The following is a 21,720-nucleotide window of genomic DNA, read 5'->3' on the forward strand; positions in this document are numbered from 1 at the left end:
ACACACAGTATATATAAGCAAATATTTCTTAAATATATACATGCGTGTGTGTGTGTGTATTTTTATATAGAAAATAATTATACACAGTTCACACACATGTATTAACTAAACAAATACTTTTATTTTGGATGCGATTAATCGTTTCACAGCCCTACTTTTATTTTAAGATTTCTGTTTTATTTTAGTATCTTTATAAAAAAAAATATGAATAAATAATACTAAAATAACACTGTTGCAAATGAATGCAAATATTATTTTTCGACGCTGCCTCTCACCTTATATGTGAATTTGGAGGAGCTCATCACCTCCACGATGTTGAACGCAGCCCAACTGACATCATAGCCAAGCATCTGCAACTGTTCGACAGAGAAATCAAAAGCATAAGTGATGGATTGAGCTCATTTTCAAGGAGAAGGGAAATGAAATCAGTGATGGATGGTCTTACGTAGGTGAGTTTGCAGACTGCATTGGCTTTGACCGCGATGTTGTCCTGTTTGAGTTCTTGTTTGATCTCATCGATGCATGTAGAGATGTATTTGGCCTATAGAAGGAACAGGAAGTATTGTTAGAAAGAGTGAGACAAAAAAAACAAAAAACTATTTCGTTTAGCTTCCAGTTATCAACAGCATCTGTCAAATCGCTGACAGGGACGAAACATGTTCAATTTAAAACCATTAAACGTTTTGCCCTGTCTTTACCTGAAAACATATAGATAGACATTTATCAAAACTAACGATTAACTTTTTTTGAAGGTATAGTAACCGAAATTGTCACGTTCCAAACCCAATTTTCCCCCCATAAACACAAAAGGACGTATTTAGTAAAATGTCAAAGCTGCTCTTTTCCATATAATGAAAGTGGATGGGGACCAGGGACAAATCTTTTTTTTTAATTCACGCAACTGGACATGAATTGAATCCTTCATGATTTTTCACACATTCTCACATTAGGCTATATATATAAGGCACAATCAAAGACGCATTGTTGAAACCCAGAAGCTGAAAATCATGATAAAAAACATTCTCAAAACTAGGTCAGTATGTTTGAGCGTGTATGCGTGAAGAATCAATAAATGACTAAAAGAACTGACAAAGAGACAGTGAGATTAAACTGTTAAATGATTAAAAAAAAAAAGTGGTGAGAGATCCTTCAACCAGCACTCAAGACACACAGCACACACGCTCAGCATCTTAGGGACACACACACACACACACACACACACACACACAAAGTGCTGTTGTATGGGGCGAGTGTGGTGGTCATGTGTCTTTAGTCATGAGACAGCCAGTGCATTGACAAGAGGGGAAGAACTGAAGGGCTTAGAGAATCATTACATGGGCATAACCTCTCGTTTACCTCAGTGAAGGATAGCAATACGTCTTCACTGAGGTAATGAGTGCAAATGAGGTAAATGTAAGTTCTCCATAAGATTTCTACATCTTATCAAAACCCTCGTGAATGATGCATTATGGGCCGTTTAAGCGCAGAGAGAAAATACAAGGTAAACAAAGGTTCTCCAAAGGTTCTTGTCTGTTCACGTCTTTACAAAAAATTTGAATGAATGGAACGAGAATGAAAATATGAGGTAAAAGGTTCTCAAAAAGGATTTTGAAGGCCGATACCGATACAAATATTTGTTGGTTTTAAAATCCGATATATCGGCCGATATTTTTTATTTTTATTTTTTTTATTTCAGAAACGCGCAACAAAACATTAACAGATTTCCCTAACATTAGTTATTTGTAGTTAGTTATGAGTTTTAACTAAAATTATATGATAATGAATTTTAAAAAGAAACTTGTTTCTTTTATTGTCACAACAGAACAGACTGATGATAGTGGCATTAGCTAGCTTTGTGGTTAGCTAGTCTATGATGAGCCATAATTTAGCAATGGATGACGTCATAACATACATTTTCATCTCATTTTCATACATCTCATTGCTATAACGGTCACGCGCTATTACAGAAATACTTCAGTCACATTGTCAAAAGTTGAAAGGACAGTCAGTCAACTATATTGCAACAACGTAACGTAATTATTACAAGCTAATTCCGCTTCACTCTCGGCTTATTTAACAGCAGCAAAACTGGACATGATAGTCACAAATTTGTCATGCTTATTTGAGTTAAGAGAACTGATGGGGATGTTCTTTTAATTGTTATTCAAGCAATGTATGTCTCGTGACCAACTCAACGAGTGTTGCCAACAGGGACGGTGTAGAGTGCCCTCTGCTGGAAAAACTATACAACAACACTCATTACATGGTTGAAGCGTCTTTCGTCCGTTTTATTTTATTTTTGAAATATTCATTTATCGGCCATTATAAATGCAGATACCGATATTTTGGAAAATGCCTAATATCGGCCTGCCGATATATCGGTCTGGCTCTAATATTTTAATTCTTGTGAATGGTTCATTACGGCCGATTTCCACCTAGTACAAATTTTAAAGAGGTAAATGAAAGTTCCCGACACGATTTTCCAGTCACATCTTTACAACCCCTTCACTCTAAACAATGCTCGGTTGTTTTAACCCAAACTTGGGTTAAATTGTAATTCAAAATGTCAAACTTTCACTTTCAACTGTACATTTTTTAATTACATTTTTAAACTAACATTTGGGTTTGTCCATATTTGACCCAAATTTGGGTTGAAATAACTTGAGAACGGTGTTGAGAACGGATCATTTAAGCCCACACAGACAAGGTAAACAAAGGTTCTCCAGAAAGTTTTTGTCACGTCTTTACAACATTCTTGTGAATGAAGCATTACAGATAATAATGCTTTATTATTCACTCATTATCAATAACTTACTCATAATGTCCAACCACTAAGACTAAAAAAAAAAGGGATAAACGAAGATTCACCAGAAAGTTTTTGTGAAAATTATTTGAATGGTGCATTATGGTGCACCTAGAACAAATAAAAATGAGGTGAAAGAAAGACAGTTTTCTTGTCAAATCTTCATGCAGTTCTATGAATGATGCATTCTGGGTTATTTCCAACCATTGAGACAGAGTTAAAGAATGTCCACCAGAAATTTTCTAGACCTCTTTACAAAACCCTTGTGAATGTTGAATTATGGGTACTTAGAGACAAGAGAGGCTGAAAAAATACAAGGAAGCCAACAGGCACTCTTTACAAATGGTGCATTATGGGTGATTTCGACTTGGAAATAATACTTTTTTTTAAAAAGAGGTAAAAATGTTCAAATTATCAAAAATACTTGCAATTTTTTTCTTTAAACTCAGTTAAGGTTAACTTCGACTCTTCGTAAAAATTAAACTCTAGAGGTAAATTATCATAATGAATGATGCATTATGGGTAACTTTATCCCTGTAAGAACAAAACCATAAGGGAATAGAATGTTCTCGAGATGTCCTTGTCCCATCCTCATTCAGTTCTAATGAATCATGCATTATGGGTAATATCAGCCCATTGCCATGACTGAAATATTTGTGAGTTAGCCAAGACTTGGATTTGACCAGCTCAGCAAACCATCAATCAAGTATGAAGACAAACTTGTCCTTCTCAGGCAAACAAGAGAGCACAGTCTGAGGAAAAGCTGAAGTCCTTCCATCTTTTCAAAAACTATACCAGCATGTTTAAAGATGCCTATATCAAAATTATTTGGCTCAAGCGCAGCTATGGTGTCCAAAAAAGCATTTAGGAGGGCAGCTCACTAGTTGTGAGACCCAGCGAGTGCTTTGGCTAAGTACACCCACCTCTTGTGGAAAACAAATATAGAGGTCTCATATGAAACCACAGGCAGAGAGCAAACAGACCAGAACACACACACACACAGTCTGACAGTTCATTCAGGAGGCTATGAATATTTCACAGGACCATCCACTGTTGGCCAGGTAACAGACATGGCATCTAGGTACAGGTTACATTGACGAAGCCTTGCTGATACCCGACTCCAGATGTTTGCAGATTAAACAGGACCAGGAGACTATGTTAAAGCAATTGAACAAAGCAAGTCTTAAAGGGATAGTTGACTTTGAAATTAATTTTTGATATGTTTTAGCTTACCTCAAGGGCATCCAAGATGTAGGTGTCTTTTTTCCACAGTATTTTCAATTTTGATATTTTTAGGTCAAACCGTTCTTGTCCATCAGTCACATCAGTCATATAATGGAGGTATATGGTCACCACCATGAGCATATTAAACATGATTCAATGACTCGTAAACGTAAGAACACGTTGATGGCCTAAGACGTGAGCAGTTTGTGTGAGAAAACGAGCAGTATTTATATCGTTTTTACCTCTTGTAACCACAGCCACGTCCAAGTGATCTGAAAGCCCCGGAAGTGATCTCTTGCGCGGTTGCGGAAAAAAACCAAAAACAACGTTGTCTGTTGATATATCGAAATTGTCTTCCATTGCAATTTCCTGTGTATCTAAATAGGTTTAGATCTTCACAGTGAAAGGATAACACGTCTGAAATCTCTGTGTAAACAATGAGTGACGTACACGTGACGCTCGCCGTCGCACTTGCGCAGAACTAAGCGACCTCGCTCTCAGAGTACTTGGACGTGACTGTGATTACAAGAGGTAAAAACGATATAAATACTGTTCGTTTCTCACACAAACTGCTCGTTTCGTGTCTTAGGCCATCAACGTGTACTTACATTTACGATTTATTGAATCATGTTTCATTTGGACTTCTCTGTGCATGCTCTTTGAGGTGGACCCCATAGACCTCCATTAAATGACTGACTATAACGGTTTGACCTAAAAATGTCAAAATTGAAAATACTGTGGAAACAAAGACACCTACATCTTGGATGCCCTTGAGGTAAGTGAACTATCGCTTTAAATGTTTGTATTTGAATGCATGGCACGTAAAGTGTGATTAAAACATGGTTTGATATTCAGTTGAAATGAAAGTGGGACCAAAACCAGTCAGAATCAAGATTTATGAAGTCAAAGTAATAAGGTGCCGACTAACTACCTGAACAAGAATAATTAAATATCCAATATAAAAGTTTTAGAGAGCGATAACTTGGACAGCTTGCCATCTTTAAAGATGAGTGGGTGCGATCATTTTTTACACAGACAGTGTCCAGTGTTTACTAGGTTTATTACATTTCATAACACATAAATCACTGATCTGATGTCTGCTGGAAGCGCAAATAAGAGACTAAAATCAATATGAATCTCCAAAAAAGGGAACGGAATACTGAAGTTATAGAGGGAAAGCCCTATTTGATTATTAATGCTCAGTTTTACAGCATCTTGTTCTCTTTTTTTCTCCAAAGGGAGGGGCGAGGATGGAGCATATTGCAAAAGAGAATTCAGCTTTGTCATTATAGGGGAGCCTGAGGCCTACTTCATCATTACATCTTTATTTCAACCACAGATCACAAAATGAACGACAAGAAACCAGCGATTCTCATCACTGACGCTGTGGTCAAACTGACTGATGTGATTTCATATCCAAGACGACGGCTGTGTCTCAATACCTAGTCAGCTGCCTACCTAGACAACATTTTTAGGCATCTCAAACTAATTTATAAAAAAACATATTATGGGATTAGCCTATAAGCGCGTTTGAACATTTAAAATCAAATGTTTTTTGGGCATCATATATGCATGTTTGTTGTAGTGTTGTCACGATACCAAAATACGATATCTGACTAAAATACCAATCGATACATCGCAAAAAACCCAAAACAACAGTAAAAGTAATTGAATACGACAGGACTTAAAAATCATTGTTGTATTAAAATAAAAAAATAAATAAAAAACACATTATCAATCACGTTCGCTAACATTTCTGAACAGTTTGGGATAGGCATGCATGGGTGACAGGATCATAATCTTATTTCACGATATGAATTATTTAATATTTTTAATGTAATTTTAAATCACAATACAGTCATCATAAAATATATTTGAAATTATTTTATTTTAAAATAAGCAAAGATGCAAATTACGATTGCATCTTTGAAATAAACAGTGCTTTAATATTTTCAGATATAGGCTACAGTAGGTCATTTAACATCAGTAGCATTCAAGAAAGAAAATATGTCAAATGTACATTAATCACAGAGACAGCAGCGGGTTTATTACACCTTCATCTTTTTAAGAGCTTATACAAGGATCCAATACATTGGAACACCTCCGATTTCTTTATTAACCAATTAAGTTCACTTGGGACACACCGACTGTGTTTGCATGGACTGCAAGGCATTTTAGCATATTTTTGACCATTCAAGCGCAATTATGAGAGAAAGAGAATAGGATTCAAGATTGCATTCTATCTGAAGGCCAGCTTTGAGTTCTTAAAAAAGTTCTGGAACTAATAAGGTATAGAACCATACAGTTTTTTACAGCAGGGTACCACAATACCTAAATACTATTTATAGAGCTAGTATATTGTGAAACACTCAAATGAACATTTCCATTCAAAAGTTTGTGAACTCTCAAATTGGACATGTGTGGGCATCATAAGCACATCAGAGGATTCAAATCGACCACATATGCAAGGAAGAAATGTTGACCTGAACATTTAAATTCGAGTCGAATCGAACATAAGGCGGCATCATTTGAACTTCCAAATTGAATCACATGGCTGTTGTTCAATTATTTTGATTTAATGTTTTGGGGAATTATATACGGGTTTGAATCGTTTAGGAATCATAGAAGAATCAAAACATTTCCATTGAATGGTGTTCGAACACTCGACTCGAATTGAACATCTGTCACCCCCCTCCTCCCCCAGAAAAGCTGTATCCTAGATAGGCTTCTTGATAGGTTTTGTGACACGGCCAATCTCATGACACACATAAGTGAGGCAAGAATTGAATTAACATCTTTCTTTTAGCGTACCGAATCGGTTTATCGCATGCATAATTACACAAAGAACAAGATGGAATCAAATTTGTATTTATTTTGCAGAATATAAATTATATAGGTGTCACAACCGTTAGCAATGCTAACTGGCCTCATCCATGATAAACAAAACGATGACAGACTGTTCTAACAACATTAACAGCTGTCACCTAACACACCGAGATTATTCAATCACTGAATTATTAATATTTCGTGTTTAACATATAAATATAGATCGTTATCTAAGCACATTTGACAGGTTATAGCCGGTTAGCTCACCTGAAATCAGGTGATTTGAGATCTGACACGAGATCAACTTGATTCATTTATACCAGCTGCGTTTAAGGCATATTTACGAAAACATCCAATTCTGATTTTAATATAGAAGGAAATGAACAGATAGAAGTGTCTCACCTCATCTTCCTTATGGTTCCTAATGCCACGTACTAAATCCTGCAGGTTTTTATCGAACATCCGATCGATGCTCCCCTTTACGATCTTCAGAGCCATGATGATTTCCCTCCTGTCCGACCAGACCGAACAGCAAACACGGGCTTTATCTGAGTACTGACCGGCCCGCAGGAGCGCTAGTCTCTCATTCAGTCCGGAACAGCGGCCTGTGCAGGAGGGGTTTTGCTCTTTCAGTAAGTGCTGATCTGCAGCGGACCCGTCTAGGAAATGGCTGACAAAATGGCGGACAAATCACCTGACTGACAAACCCATCCACACTGCTAGCGCGCGACGCGACCACAGACAGGACGCGACGCACTAGACGCTTCCCTGCGTGTCGTTTACTGGGATTTTCACATTTCCTTCTTGTTGTGAAGAATGTTTTGCAGTCACGATTCATTTGAATTTATTTTATAATAATCTTAGCCATGTTACATTTTGCATAAATAATTCTAATCAGCTAACGTTAATAGAAAACAGCGTTTAAACAAATAAAACAAAAAAACTGAATGATTAATCCCCAAATAACTCAGTATTCTTCATTTGTATTCTCCTATTTCCTCCTTTCGTTATTTTATAATATAAAGTTACCCTTTGAATTAAATAAATTAATTTATTACAAATAAAACAGTAGGCTAGCGCGTCGCGTCATTAGGGGTTTAAGCGTTTGAGTAGGAATGACGTCATCGGTCAGTAGACCAATCAAAGCCTTTGTTTATACAAGCGCGTTCCCCGTGAGGCAAGAACTTTATAAACAATATTAAAAACTTCATACAGGATAATTAAAATGTTATTAAGCTGATGACTTACATAAACATACGCTACTTTACTTACGATATTATTTCATATTTTCTTTTTAAAGTAAAACCAGTCAATGCCATAAATAATGTATGTTTGTGTATGAATAATTAATGTGTACTGAAACATACAGCCTATAATGTGTAGTATGCACTAGACAGTATGTTAGCGTTCAATTCCAAACATGTCCAGTGAATATCCTTGTAACAACATTGTCGGCCATCATGCGGAATTTTTTATTTAATCCTTCACGGATACTAAAAAAAGCTTGGACCAAGTTACATAGCACTAGAAACATGTTTATAATAAGCATGATAAGCATGTTTTATGACATCCAAAAAAAGAATAGCACTATTGGGGTCAACCTATGCAGATGTAAGTTGTGAATATTAGAGGACCAAACAACAGACAAGAAAAGGTATGTCTACGGAATTTAGTGAAAGTCCATAGACAGAGTTGTTAAAATCCATACTAGACAGATCAGATGTAGATTTGTGCACTAAAAATGATGAAACCATGATCTCTTGTAGTGGGTGTCAATCAACAAATCCAGCCTGCTTTACTTTTCTTTCTTTTTTTTTTTTTAACATTTTCCTTTTTCATAAAAAAAAAAAACAAAAGGAAAAAAGTTACTCATAAAAAGCAGCTACATAGTACAAGCACAGTCTTCAAATACATTTAGGCTTCGGTGTTCTCCCCTCCCCCCAGACGTCAGTGTGGTTCTGAAATGAAACGTTCCCCTTCGGCTATCCAAACGTGGTTAGTGCAGAATCATACACATCCAACATTTAGATTAAGGCGCTTGTTTGCCTCGTGACGTCTCGATTCAAAAGTGCTAATAAATGTTCATATCACGTTTTATGTACAACACGAAAAACTCATGTAGGTCACAAAGGTGGGCAGACAAAAAATAACACAAATGAATGAAGGAAGCCAATGTGTGTTTGTGAGCGTAAAAGAGACAAACGCAGTTCAGCTCTCAGAAGACATCTGCTCGTCCTGTGCTCTGCTGTCCTCTTTTACGTCCGTGTCTGCTGTCAGATCGGGCTCTGGAGAGTCAGTTGTGAGTGTTTGCTTCTCTATAGGGTCATCTGGATTAGGCCTGAAAGACAAATAAACCATCAGTCTGCATGTGTTTAGACTGAATAGGCCTTGGTCTTGACATTGTCTCAACTAATATAGGCCTTCATGCTTGATTGTTAAAAAAAAAACACCTTATTTTTACACACATTTTGACATTGTTGCAGCACCTTTCTTCTCAGTTGGTCAGTAACGCTCTGAGGTGTGTTTCCCGAAAGCATCGTTAGCCAACTACGTTCGCAAGTTCCGTCATTATCAGTAGGGCTGTGTAATAAATATCGATTTCTCGATATTAATCGATTCTCATTTTTACGAACCGATATCGATTCTTAAATCTCAAGAATCGATTAGTCATCCTGTTTCATTTGAATGAATGGGACATTGTATCGCAGCTGTGCGCATCAAAAAAAAAAAAAAAAAAAAAAAAAAAAAAAAAAAAAAATCGCAATAATCTTTGTCCTTTGTTACTATTGATATGAAACAAAGTCTCAATTTTCAAATTACGTCCATTTTCTTTAGAAATTCAAAAACATAAATAACGTTTTGGCGCTGTGGCGTGAGATCGCTCTGGCGCAGCTCAAGAGAAGCAGCAGCGCTGATCTCACTTCCGGGTTAATAATACCAGTTACAGCGCGAAATAAACATCTGAAAGTGTGTTAAATGATTGAGTACAACTTATCGAAATCCGTTTCATGTCACATTGATTCGCTCAACCAGCGTTTCAACCGTGGAAAGACGTCAGTTAAACAGTTTGTAATCAATGTCGTGTATCGTCATATTTAACGTTACCTCAGAAAACCCACATAAACTCGTTAGTCAGCTAGAAAAAATAACTCTAGAGAGGAGCATTTTGCTAAATATGTACACTATATTACATATGCATTATAATCTTAATGTTCTTCAATATTTAATGCATATTTGAATAAATCTGGCAAGTTTTTATGACAGCCACCATTTAAATGTTTATATTTCATTTAATCTTCTCATTATAAAAATAAATTAAAGTGTAATTTAAGTGTTTGTATAGCTACAAAACAGTTCATTATTACCTTCATATTAGGCTAATGAGGCCTAGTAGGCTACAACTAGACTCCCATAGTTTACAGCATTAGTTAAAAGATTTGATTCCCTTGAGAAAATTTGCCATTTATTGTAACTGATATCCAAAATAATCGATATTGAATCGAATCGAAACCGAATTGCAAGCTTGTGAATCGAAATCGAATCGTGAAATTTGTTTCAATACCCAGCCCTAATTATCAGTCCGTTTCCCGAAAGAATAGCTCTAAACAAACATTCGCAAACAGCATCGCAAAGTTGTGTGGTTGGAACGACAGCTCTCGGCCTGTGGTTAAAAGCATAGTTCTTTGTTCGCATGACATGGACTCAATATCTTGAGCCAAAAAAGCAAGCTGACATTCAGTACAGTCTATATCTTTTATTTAGAATGCATACAAATGTCATTTACGTCTGTTAGTTTGTCAAGAGGTTTAAAGCACTGTTTTTGAAGTTTAGTTCACCTAAAAAGTTCGCCAAAACTTGACTTGCGTATGGCCATTATCACAAGCAGTAATTAGAGTTTATAAAGTTACAAATATGAATTGCTTTCTTACAGAAACGCCTCACTTTGCTTCAGGGGGGCTTCATTAACCCCTTGGATTACTTTTATGATGGATGGATGCACTTTTTTTGGGCTTAAAAAAAAAAAAACAAGGTACCTTTCACGGCCATTATAAAGTTGGGAAGAGCAAGGAATTTATTTTATATAAATGTGTATGGCTGAAAGAAGTCATATACACCTAGGTTGGGTGAGTAATTTATGGGATAATTTTATTTTTTGGGTGAACTAACCCTTTAAAGGGGACCTGTAATGTGAAAATGGGAATTATGCATCCTCAGAATGTTTTTAGAGCTCAAAACACCAGCTTGTAAAAGTTGCCCCTTTTTGGGTGTGAGGCAAAACTACAGACTGTAAAAAATATGGACAAAGCGTCTGTGACGTCACCCATAGACTTTCTGAAGAACAGATTTGAAGCTGTTTATGGTGAAAATGTGTGAAAGAAATTTCACACACATCTGTTCAAACTATTGAAACTATTGGAATATTGTGGCGTGTTTGTTCCAGGAAGAAAACTCAAGGCAACAATCGACGCTCTTAAGGGAGTTCAGAAACGGTTGCGCTGAGTGACTTTGTGCTTTGTAACAACAACATTACATACTAGAAAACACCGAAAATGTAAAAAACTAGGAAAATTTGAACTAATTATTAAATCAGGAAGATGTTTTAGATGTCCGCTCTTCACCTGATGCCGTTTGGGGATTTGTTCTCATCCTGTTTCTCATGGTCTGTAGGATCAGGCTTGCTTTCGGAATCAGAGACATCTTTTATCTCGCTTTCTGATTCTCCGTTCACTGGTTTAGAATTGTCTGGGAGAAAGAAACAAAGCGCAAGCAGAAATCATATTTTAAAACTGGTTTAAAAGCTTGAAATGATTTGGAAACAGTCCAGATTCACAGTTTACCTGTGTTTCGTGTGTCTTGTTCATTGCTTTCTTGGTTCTTTTCATCCGGCTTTGGTTTACCGGTCTCAATCTTTCCAATAAACTGGAGCTTTAGTTTATTGTAGACTGAAGTGGCCTTCTCCATCACTGCACTACTTGCTTTGTACCGGCGAATCTAAAAGACAAGACGGCAGTCAGAAGTGTGCAAATTTTATGATGGGATGCTATCCCATGTCAACCGCTAGCTGTCAATATTACAAACTGCACCTTTAAACAGATTGCAAATCGACTTTTAGACATCAGGGTGTCGTTTTCACATTTTCTGCAAGTACCTTTTTGAGAGTGGCAATAACATCTGCGTTCTTCTGTAAGATGTGAGTGGTCACTTGTACCGCGCCGAGCTCATCCAAGGCCTGTAGACACTTCTCAATGTCCTATAGATTGAAAGGAAGCAGAATGATACCAGGGAACATCAGGGCGCTTTCACAAGTACAGCTGTTGCAAGAAATATAGCGTCTGCCAGAGAATGATGAGTGTCTGAACCAGGGTTATTATCGTTAACTAAAACATCTTCGCTAATTGAAATAAAGCTGAAATAAAATATAAATATCATACAAAAAACTAGAAATGTTGCATTGGCAACTCACTGAAATAAGTTGAAATAAGTCGAAGTACAAAAATGACTAACCGTCAATTAATAAAAACTAAAAGTGAAATAAAAATCAACTAAATCTATATCTAATCAACTCAAATAGATCGAAACTATTTGAAACTAATTTCTTGAAAAAAACAAACATTGAAAAATAAAAAAAATCATGCACAAAAATAACAGTAATAAACAGCTAAATCAAAATTTATTCCACTACCAATAAAAATAAAGTGTGCAGGGACTTCTGTGGAGTGATTTAAATGAACAAAATGAAGTAAAAGAAGCGTTTGAATCAACTGATTGGATCAATTGGACATCCTAAAAGAGCGTGCTCAACCAGAAACATTGCTTGTGTGAATACAAGACATGCTACATTTGCTGTAAAATTGCCAGTAATTTTAATGGCTTTCATGAGTGAAAGTGACTACTGACCCCGATGAAATTCAAAAGGTAATTTTGATGACATCACTACTTACTGGGTTGTCAACCTTCAGTGCAAACTTGATGTCTGTGTGGAGCTTCTGTAGTTTCTCTTCAGGTGAGGGTTCTGAATTCATACAGGGCGATAGAAACAATACTTAAAGTCTGATTGACCATAAAAATGATTAAAAAAAAGGACTGAACCGCCATGAGAACGTTTCAAGTGACCTTTTTTCTTCTCAACTTTCTTCTCAGGTTGACGCACCACCTTCCGTTTTGGCTTCTCAGGCTTAGACCTAGTGGGAAACAGTAATAATTATTGACCTAGTGAGTCCCAAGAATTGTGGACCTAGTACTAGTTCGCAAAAGTTGTTTTTTGAAATAATCTCCAATATTTAACGAACGATTCGATTGACAGCGCCGGTCCAAGAGGCAAAGTTGCTCAGAATGAGGAGTTGAATGTGATGTGGGCGTGTGCCAAAAATCACGTGGTAAACAATCCCTTAAGCACGTGAAACACACAAAGGTGCCCCCCTGTGGCCGATTTCTTTGGAAATTCTACAAAGACGCAGAAATATAAATTAAAACTAACGCTTAGGCTGTGTGTCCACCAAAGCATTTTTAGCCAGCTGAAAACGCTAGACGCTCTGCTGAAGACGCCGTGCATTGGGCGCTTGAGAGCGTTTTGGCAGCACTGCGTTTTTTTCCGTTGAGACGGTTCGTTGCTATGATGCAGAATATCCGCAGCAGTTGAATGTTGTGACAGTTGGTTGATGTGGTATTAGTCCCGCCCCTCCTCCACTGTGATTGGACGGCTGGGTAAAAAGTGACAGTGATGAGTGCTGCGTTTTATCCAAAGTTGAACATTTTTCAACTCCCAGCGACCAGTAAAAAACGCTGGGCGCTTGGCGCTTCAGCGTGAAAAAAACGCTCAGCATCTCGGTACGCTCATGGCGTTTAAAAAACGCGGCGCTCCCATAGGAAAACAATTGAAAACATACGCCAGGCGCGTGGAAAAACGCTTTGGTGGACACACGGCCTTAGTCTACAGCATAGAGGCTCGGGCATAGGTCCGAGTATAGTATAAATCAGCCTTTATTGACAATCAGACTCCAGAGAATCTTGCTGCAGTGGTTTGGTCCCGATCGGGCCAGAAACCAAGGATTCCAACGCAATACACCTATACCTTGAATCAATAAAAATCAATTAAAGATAATAATTATAATATAAAAATCATAATAAAAAATAATACAAATGACACATTAGGGCTGGGCGATATATCGAATATGTACGATGTATCGTTATATTTTTTTGAAACGATATGGAATGAGGCAATACCGTTTATATCGATACAGTAGTTTGATATGAGCACATCTGAAAAATAGCGGAGGTTGCAGTGTGTGAGCTGCTGCAGTGAAAGTATATCTAGGCTACGTAGTACAATTTGTCCTAAACATGACACAAGCTTATATTAATTGCGTCAAAATCACTTTGATATAGTTAACAAGTTTAAGGCAGCTTGCCGCCCTGTCAAATGCTCTGACAGACGCTGTTGCTGACTGACAGATATACTTGCGCTGTTTAATGCGTTTGAGATGTGGTGCTTTCCTCAGTGCTAAACTTACATTTCACAGGTATATTCTCCATCTGTAAAAGTTAGAAAGTAAAGCAAATATGTCCATTTCACTACAAATATGTCCATGTCAGAAGAGGACGAGCTTCTGCAAGTGAATCTCCGCTAAAATTCATGCTTCCTTGAACGAGCGCCGGCGCGCGCATGCGCGTGAATAGTACTACGTAGTACGCAATAATTCTGACTAAAATAAACATATTGCTAAAATATTTGTTGTTGGAGAAAATAAATGTGCCATATGTGGAATTTTAAACCTACAAGTATATATTTTTAATGAAAGTGATTATAATGGGGTAATCAAATGCAGGCTAATATAATTAGTTTGTGCTTTTGTTTTTGTTGTTATTTTCATTTTTAGTTTAGCCTTTAGTCAATATAAAAACAAAAGCTTTTTGCACATAATATATTGCATAGCCTATATTATATTTGTTTCCATATCCTTCAATATCAACATTGTTTGTAGGATATCATTGGGCCGAATGTGAATATATATATATATATATATATATATATATGAAGAGTTCAGATGCAAAAGCCTCTAAATGCCATTTGAAATTTTCTTCTTTAATGATGATTTATGTCAAGCTTGTATGTTTAAGTTCAGTAATTTCACTTAAATAACAATTAATAGGTAATTACCATTGCCATTTAAGTGAAATCACTGAACTTAAATATACAAGCTTGACATAAATCATCATTAAAGAAGAAAATTTCAAATGGCATTTAGAGGCTTTTGCATCTGAACTCTTCATATATATATATATATATATATATATATATATATATATACGTATATATATATATATATATATATATATATATATATATATATATATTTCACATTCGGCCCAATGATATGACGATATATATATATTTTTTTAAATATAAAGATTTTCTTTATCTAAATAGAAAACGTAGAAAGTACCGAGATATATATCGTATATCGCCATTTGACCAAAAAATATCGAGATATGATTTTTTGGCCATATCGCCCAGCCCTATGACACATGCACATCAAATCAAATATGAAAACTAAATATAAAAATAATAGAATACAAATAATACTAAAATAACACTGCGAGACACACAGTTGATAAGACTAAAGTGATTCCAATAGTTTTGTTAGCATGTTGCTGTACGAACAGTGCAGTTCAAATACCTCGCTTTGTGTTTCTCCTCTGATCTCTGTGGCTTCTTTTCTTTGATATGTCTCTCCTTTTTCTCTTTCACCTCCTTCTCCTTCTTTTGCCGCCCTTTCTGGCTATCTTGACGCTTGGCTGATTTTTTTACCTAGAGAAGAAACGCAACAACCCAAACGCAGTTAACATTTTGAGAAACGACACTAGTAGAAAGTTGAACAAATGTCTGGTGACTGACCTCAGAGGGAGGTGGAGAGTCGGAGTCTGATGGAGCAGGTATGGGGGCAGGGGGAGGTTTCTTGGATTTTTTGAGAGGGTGATCATCCACGTCCTCATCCGAGCTGCTGCTGCTGCTACTGCTGCTGCTTCCTTTCCTGGCCTTGGTCTCTTTCTCTTTTTTCCTTTTTTCTTCCTCCTCTTTTTCTCGCTCCCGGAGCCGACGGAGCTCTTCTGCCTCCTCCTTCTTTCTTCGCTCCTCCAGTTCCTTCCGCCGCTCCTCATCTCTCTTTTTCCACTCACTGACGCGGTCCGTTCCGCTATCGCTTTGGATTAAAAAAACAAAACAAACTCAACTAACCATCCACGTGTTGATATTTTGATCATGGGAGTAGTATTTGACAATATATTAAAATTGGACATTAGTCTGATGTTGTTTCTACACATTTTTCATATTTAAAATGAGTAATTTATTGCAATTAAGTTGCAAAAATAGCTTGTTTCGTAGTTTTGAAACTTTTTGATGTCACATGACATTATGTAGTCTCATGGGAAATCTGTTACACTACTTATGTAGTCATTTTTCATCTCTTTTTCCACGTATTGTGAAAAAAATTGGCCAACCAATTAAGATTTACGCTTTTGATCACATCCCACGGCTGTAACAAACTACGACTAGGTGGCGCTCATGAACACACCATTTTGCTAAGCAACAGTGAATAGCAAAGGAACGAATCGGCTTTTGTTTTGGCTTTTTGTTAACTTGTATTTGTTTGTTTTTCATCAAAAACAAAATACATTTTTGCGTTTCTGCAAGTGCCACCAACTGTCAAAAAGTGATTTTGTACATCTAAATCTAGATTACATATCTAAGTAGCCCATCTACCATTTCATGTTAGCGTGAACAGACATTAAAGGTCCGAAAGAGGGTGGAAAATTGTCATATTGAAGAAATTAAGGCAAAACAAAAGTATTAACATGTAAAAAATGCAAGAAAGGAAAGAAACCAAACTTACCTATCACTATCTGATGAAGAGGAAGGAGGCCTTTCTGGAGCTGGTTTGGCTTTCCTTCCACGTGGCTTTGGTGGAGGTTTCTCCGCTTGGAAAATGACGCAAAAAGAAAAGTGTCCTTTAGTATTCTGATGTACTTGTCTAGGATTCCTGATATTCGGGTGTCGAGGAGAACCGTCTCAGGTAATGTTGTTTCCATCCACTTGGTATTCAACACAATTACTCAACCATTAAAACTAATTATAATACATGCAGGGTTCACGTTGCAAAGCGTTCTCACCTTTCTTGCGCCCTTGAGGGGCTTTCCTTGGAGGAGGAGGAGGAGGTTCTGAATCTGAATCGGATTTGGATCCAGACTGCGATTCGGATCCAGAGACGGCCGGCCGTGGCTTATCATCTTCTGATTCGCTCTTGGCAGCTTTCTGATCTGACTGGGAGCCGGAGTCTGAATCAGAGCCTGATGATGCCTTCTAAGAGGATACGAAAACAGTATAACATTAAGCAAGTATGTAATTATAGACTGCCAATGTCACTGAGGTCTTCTCACCTTCCTCCTGCCTCTGCCAGCTGGCTTTTTGCCACCTCGACCGCCCGAATCCTTCTGCGGTGTAAAGTCCTGGAGAACACATTAGTAACTAATTAATACAATTTTAATAGCCAATAATAAAGCCATGAGGTGTTTGAGCAAATTATCGACCCAGTATAATTCCAGACAAGAATACCTGGTCGCTGTTTTTGCCGGATTCAGAGTCAGAGCTGGGTGATGGTTCCGGTTCTGAGGGAGATCCACTCTCCTCTACATCTCGATCACTGGATGATGCCCGTGTTCTCTTCACTGGTGGCCGCTGCAAAGTCAAGCATCCATTAAACTGTTTTTTATACATTTGGTCCATGTAATTACAATTATTGGTCTCATCTGATCAGTGAAAACTTATGCTAATAAGCTCTTAAACTAGAGTTGCATGTATTTATTAACCCCGTGACACAATGTGCGTGTCTATTGTTGTTGTGTCTCCGGCAGTTTTTTGTTGTGGTTCAATTTCATCTGTCTCGTTTATGAAACAACGGGCCGAGCCAGTGTCACCCCTTAGTGGACAAACTAATTAGTGCAAAATAATTTGAAGCGCACATGCCATGTTAAAAAACAAGCAGTACGCGTGCAGTGTGTGCGTACAATGCTGATGACAAAATTATGCCGTCGGTGTATGAATGAGTGTGTGAATGGGTGAATGTGAGGCAATATGTAAAGTGCTTTGGTGGCCATTAGGTCTATGAAAGCGCTATATAAATGCAGTCCATTTACCATGCCACAAGCACTGTACGCAAACCCTAGCGTCATAACATAGAAAAACTTTAATGCTTAAATAAAAACTAGTTGTAAAACACGGAATCCTCAACAAACACTCTTAAATTTAAAATTATAAAGATTGTGACTAACTAAAACTATGACATTAAAGGGTTAGTTCACCCAAAAATGAAAATTCTGTCAGTATTTACTCACCCTCATGTTGTTCCAAGCCTCTTTGTGTTTGTTTGTTCTGCTGAACACAAAGGAAGATATTTGGAAGAATGTTTTAATCAAACAGATCTCATTCCCCATTGACTACCATAGTAGGAAAAAATACATACTATGGTAGTCAATGGGGAATGAGATCTGTTTGATTAAAACATTCTTCCAAATATCTTCCTTTGTGTTCAGCAGAACAAACAAACACAAAGAGGCTCGGAACAACATGAGGGTGAGTAAATACTGACAGAATTTTCATTTTTGGGTGAACTAACCCTTTAAGGAGAAACTCAATGCACCTGAAGGTATAATGGAAAAAAAAATGATGACAATGAGGCTAAACTGCTGATTTATACAATAAGTGATCGTGTTTTACGTTTGAATACCTTTGCAGCAGGAGCTTTCCGCTTCACTGCCGGTTTCCTTTGATCCTCACTCCCAGAGTCAGAATCATCACTTCCCGTTTCAGCTTTCCTTGGTACCACTGCTTCCTCTTCATCTTCTGCATCACTTCCCGCAGCAGGTTGGTTGTCCTCGCTTTCCGATGATGATGCAGCCTAAACAAACACAAGGTAAATGTGACAAAATCAGCATTTGGTGTCTTGAAACAACAGATTTTGATTGTAGAAATGAAGTCTTACTGCAGGTGTAGTATAGGAGGCATGAGGGTTGTTTTGGATTTCCCACAAGCCTTCATTGAAGCCTTTCCTTTTGTTGGGCTTCCCATATCGGTCTTGGTTCTTGTCATACGCAAAAAGGTCCTTAGGTGCAAGGAATGCCCTGAAAAAAATCAGAATTATAAATACATTTAAAGTCACAATGAAAATCCCGAGTGTAACAGATTTTCGGAAAAACAAATATGTAGGGTGGGGTGCAGATGAATGTAAGCATGCATGAGTTAAAGGATTGAAGAATCCTCCATTTGTCACCAGAGAGAAGACTGTAATTTTACTGGAAGGCATTTGAAATGTTATGGCATTTTGATTAAATGAAGGTCAAAACGTTAAAAAAAAATATATGCACAGATGGGCAGTTTTACAATAAGACCTGGCAGCCTAAGTGCATGTATAGACCATTTCACAAGATGTAAACAACACTGGTCCAGAAGCACTTCCTGTTTCAGTTTTTTAACACTACATAAAAGCTGGGATAAAATACAACCAACAGAACATATAAAACTGAATCAAAAAGTTAAACAAACATCTTTAAGATGTTTTCTTTACATGTGAAATAAAGAAAACGGTTACAAACTGAAACAGGAAGTTTTTCTGGACCAGTGTTGTTTACATCTTGTGAAATGGTCTATACAATAGTTAGTATTTTCATTTCATGCCAACTTTCATGTATAAAAGGAAACCAGATGAGGTCTGATCCCCTGGAGTGACATCTAAAACGTTCTAGAAAAGTTCTTCTAGTGCCACCTGTTGACTTGTGGGGTCAGATGAATTTAATGCGTTACTTCAAGGCAGTTTCGACAGGCAAGGTCCCACCATACTAAAAGCGCCACAATTATAAATCAACATTAATAAAAGGAATAAAGAGAAAACAATGTCGTAATGCACACAGTTCATAAGAAGATCTAAACCAGGGGTACCCAATCCTGTTCCTGGAGATCAGATTCAACACTCATCCAACACACTTGCATGTAATTATCAAGAAGATCCTGAATATCTTAATCAGCTCGTTCAGTTGTGTTTGAGCTGAACTTTGCAGATCTCCAGGAACTTAGGCACCTCTATTTACCATCATTAATGACCAGGAACTCATTCAAATCCGGGGATACGTACGTTTCGTGAGTCCCGAAGAAAAAAATGGGGATCTTATTAGGAGGTGGTTTAACAGCTCCTTCCGCAACATCTTCAATCTGGAAGAAAAATACAGTTCAAATATTACAATAAGGTGATCTCATGTTTTTCAGCAATAGACATTGAAAATTGAAGTTCTACGGAATTAAACACTAATTTATAAATGGGTTTACTTTTTTTGCACCGAGTGGCTCACTTTAAATATGGACAGGACAGAATGTCCATAGGTAAACTGGACACTCAACTCTCCCCACCCCCCCAAATTACATTTTACATGTGATTGGGCAATGCAAATACAATGTAAAAGTCTAAAGGAAGTAATTATTGATATTATTCTATTATGCATCTAAAGACGATTCCCAAAGAATAATATGCAAAAAAATAAACAGGACTTGGTTCACGCGACCTTAGCTGCTTCTCCAGCAAACAAGTTAGCCAGCCAGCTAGCCTCATAGATTCATGAATAAGGTAACGTTAATAAATATGAAACAAATACATCTATTAAGATGCCTAGACTTTAGAGTAATGGATAGCACGGGTTTCTCTGTAAACATATATTTCGTAAACGACCAGGCACTGAGGTAAAGCTGGTGGGGGGGTGTGTGCACTGGATGCAGCGCGAGCCTTGCGCGAGCTCCCCCGCTCCTCTTACCCGGGCCGGCCAGTGGGGATATCCCTTCATTTTAGCAAAGACAAGATCCCCGGGCCGGAAGTTGTGCGGCATCTTGTCGTCCCTCTATGCACCGCTCCTCGTTCTGCTTGTTTGTGTTCGCCTGCGGTCCGTTTTCCAGGCCGACACAGACAGTCCTGGCTCAGATACAGTAGGTGAGGAAAGGCGGTTGGTTTCTGCAGCGGTTTCCGCTCATTCCATTTTTTTTTTTTTTTTTTGCCAGCGGAAGTTCCGCCCTCTGGCGATCGCTGATTGGAGGAACGGACTGGCACTCTTTACGTCCACCAATAAAAATGTACAATGTGTACACCGCTAAAGACTTCAATGTAATAGTGTTATATTAACATTCGCACTGTTGATTATAAAACGACGGTTGGAAATTAAAGTAGGAGCTAAACAAAATAATGTTATACCTTCTTAAAAACAACATCTATATATCCATTCAATGTAATGTAATGGCACTTTTATTAATCTATTTGTATCTAAAAAATATTTACTCAATTAACTTTAATGGATTACTACTATATTTCATCTACTAAAAATAAGAATGATAATTGTAAGGAATGTACAACAATTTGAGGAGTCTTGAGGAAGAAATATTTGGGGAAAATGTTCCTATCGCACATAATATTATATAAATAAATTCGTATCGCATATATTATTATTATTATTATTATTTAAAATCTTATCGCACATACTCACCCTTGCAGTTGGTTGTCAAATATAGAAAATATAGCTAATGGAATATTACTCAACAGAAAATATTAACTTGCAAAAGGTTTGTTTCAAAGACTTTATAATTATATTTCAAATTTTAAGGCGGGGTAAATGCACTCAAAACTGGTCTATATCTAAAATAAAAAAAGAAAACAAACAAAATGTGTTTAAAATAAAAATAATTAAATAAACAACCCATAACGGATCTCCTTCAATGTAACTTCACTCCCCTCCACTTGATGTCACTAAAACTCAATGTTTATGTCCCGATTGTTTCATGA

The 21,720-nt window shown here is 37.2% G+C and overlaps 2 protein-coding genes across 6 annotated transcripts in view; both read right to left on the minus strand.

Moving 5' to 3' along the window:
* ap3d1 (adaptor related protein complex 3 subunit delta 1) overlaps positions 1-7,957 on the minus strand; it is a 30,459-nt gene extending 22,502 nt beyond the window's left edge. For all 4 annotated transcript variants that reach the window (XM_039694678.2, XM_039694676.2, XM_039694677.2 and 1 more), the window contains exons 1-3: positions 7,256-7,957; positions 446-541; positions 276-356 (exon numbers count right to left, since the gene is read on the minus strand). In XM_039694678.2, coding sequence (XP_039550612.2) covers positions 276-356; positions 446-541; positions 7,256-7,351 — 273 coding nt within the window. In that variant the 5' untranslated portion in view covers positions 7,352-7,957. The remainder of the gene's footprint in view (positions 1-275; positions 357-445; positions 542-7,255) is intronic.
* A 695-nt stretch (positions 7,958-8,652) lies between these two features.
* Positions 8,653-20,913, minus strand: hdgfl2 (HDGF like 2). Of its 2 annotated transcripts, none has more exons than XM_039694674.2 (16): positions 20,705-20,913; positions 20,035-20,111; positions 18,889-19,027; positions 18,634-18,804; positions 17,463-17,585; positions 17,288-17,356; positions 17,021-17,207; positions 16,744-16,828; positions 15,750-16,053; positions 15,532-15,662; positions 12,968-13,035; positions 12,796-12,866; positions 12,003-12,104; positions 11,692-11,845; positions 11,473-11,596; positions 8,653-9,191 (listed from the first exon to the last, which is right to left on the minus strand). In XM_039694674.2, exons 1-16 carry the CDS (start codon positions 20,774-20,776, stop codon positions 9,062-9,064), a joined length of 2,007 nt encoding a protein of 668 aa, XP_039550608.2. In that variant the 5' UTR covers positions 20,777-20,913; the 3' UTR covers positions 8,653-9,061. The 2 variants fall into 2 exon arrangements, with proteins under 2 accessions (XP_039550608.2, XP_039550607.2); XM_039694673.2 differs by having other exon boundaries at positions 17,021-17,210.
* Between the last annotated feature and the right edge of the window lie 807 nt (positions 20,914-21,720).

This window comes from Pimephales promelas, chromosome 2 (assembly GCF_988280905.1).
Source record: "Pimephales promelas chromosome 2, fPimPro1.hap1.1, whole genome shotgun sequence".
Classification (NCBI taxonomy): domain Eukaryota; kingdom Metazoa; phylum Chordata; class Actinopteri; order Cypriniformes; family Leuciscidae; genus Pimephales; species Pimephales promelas.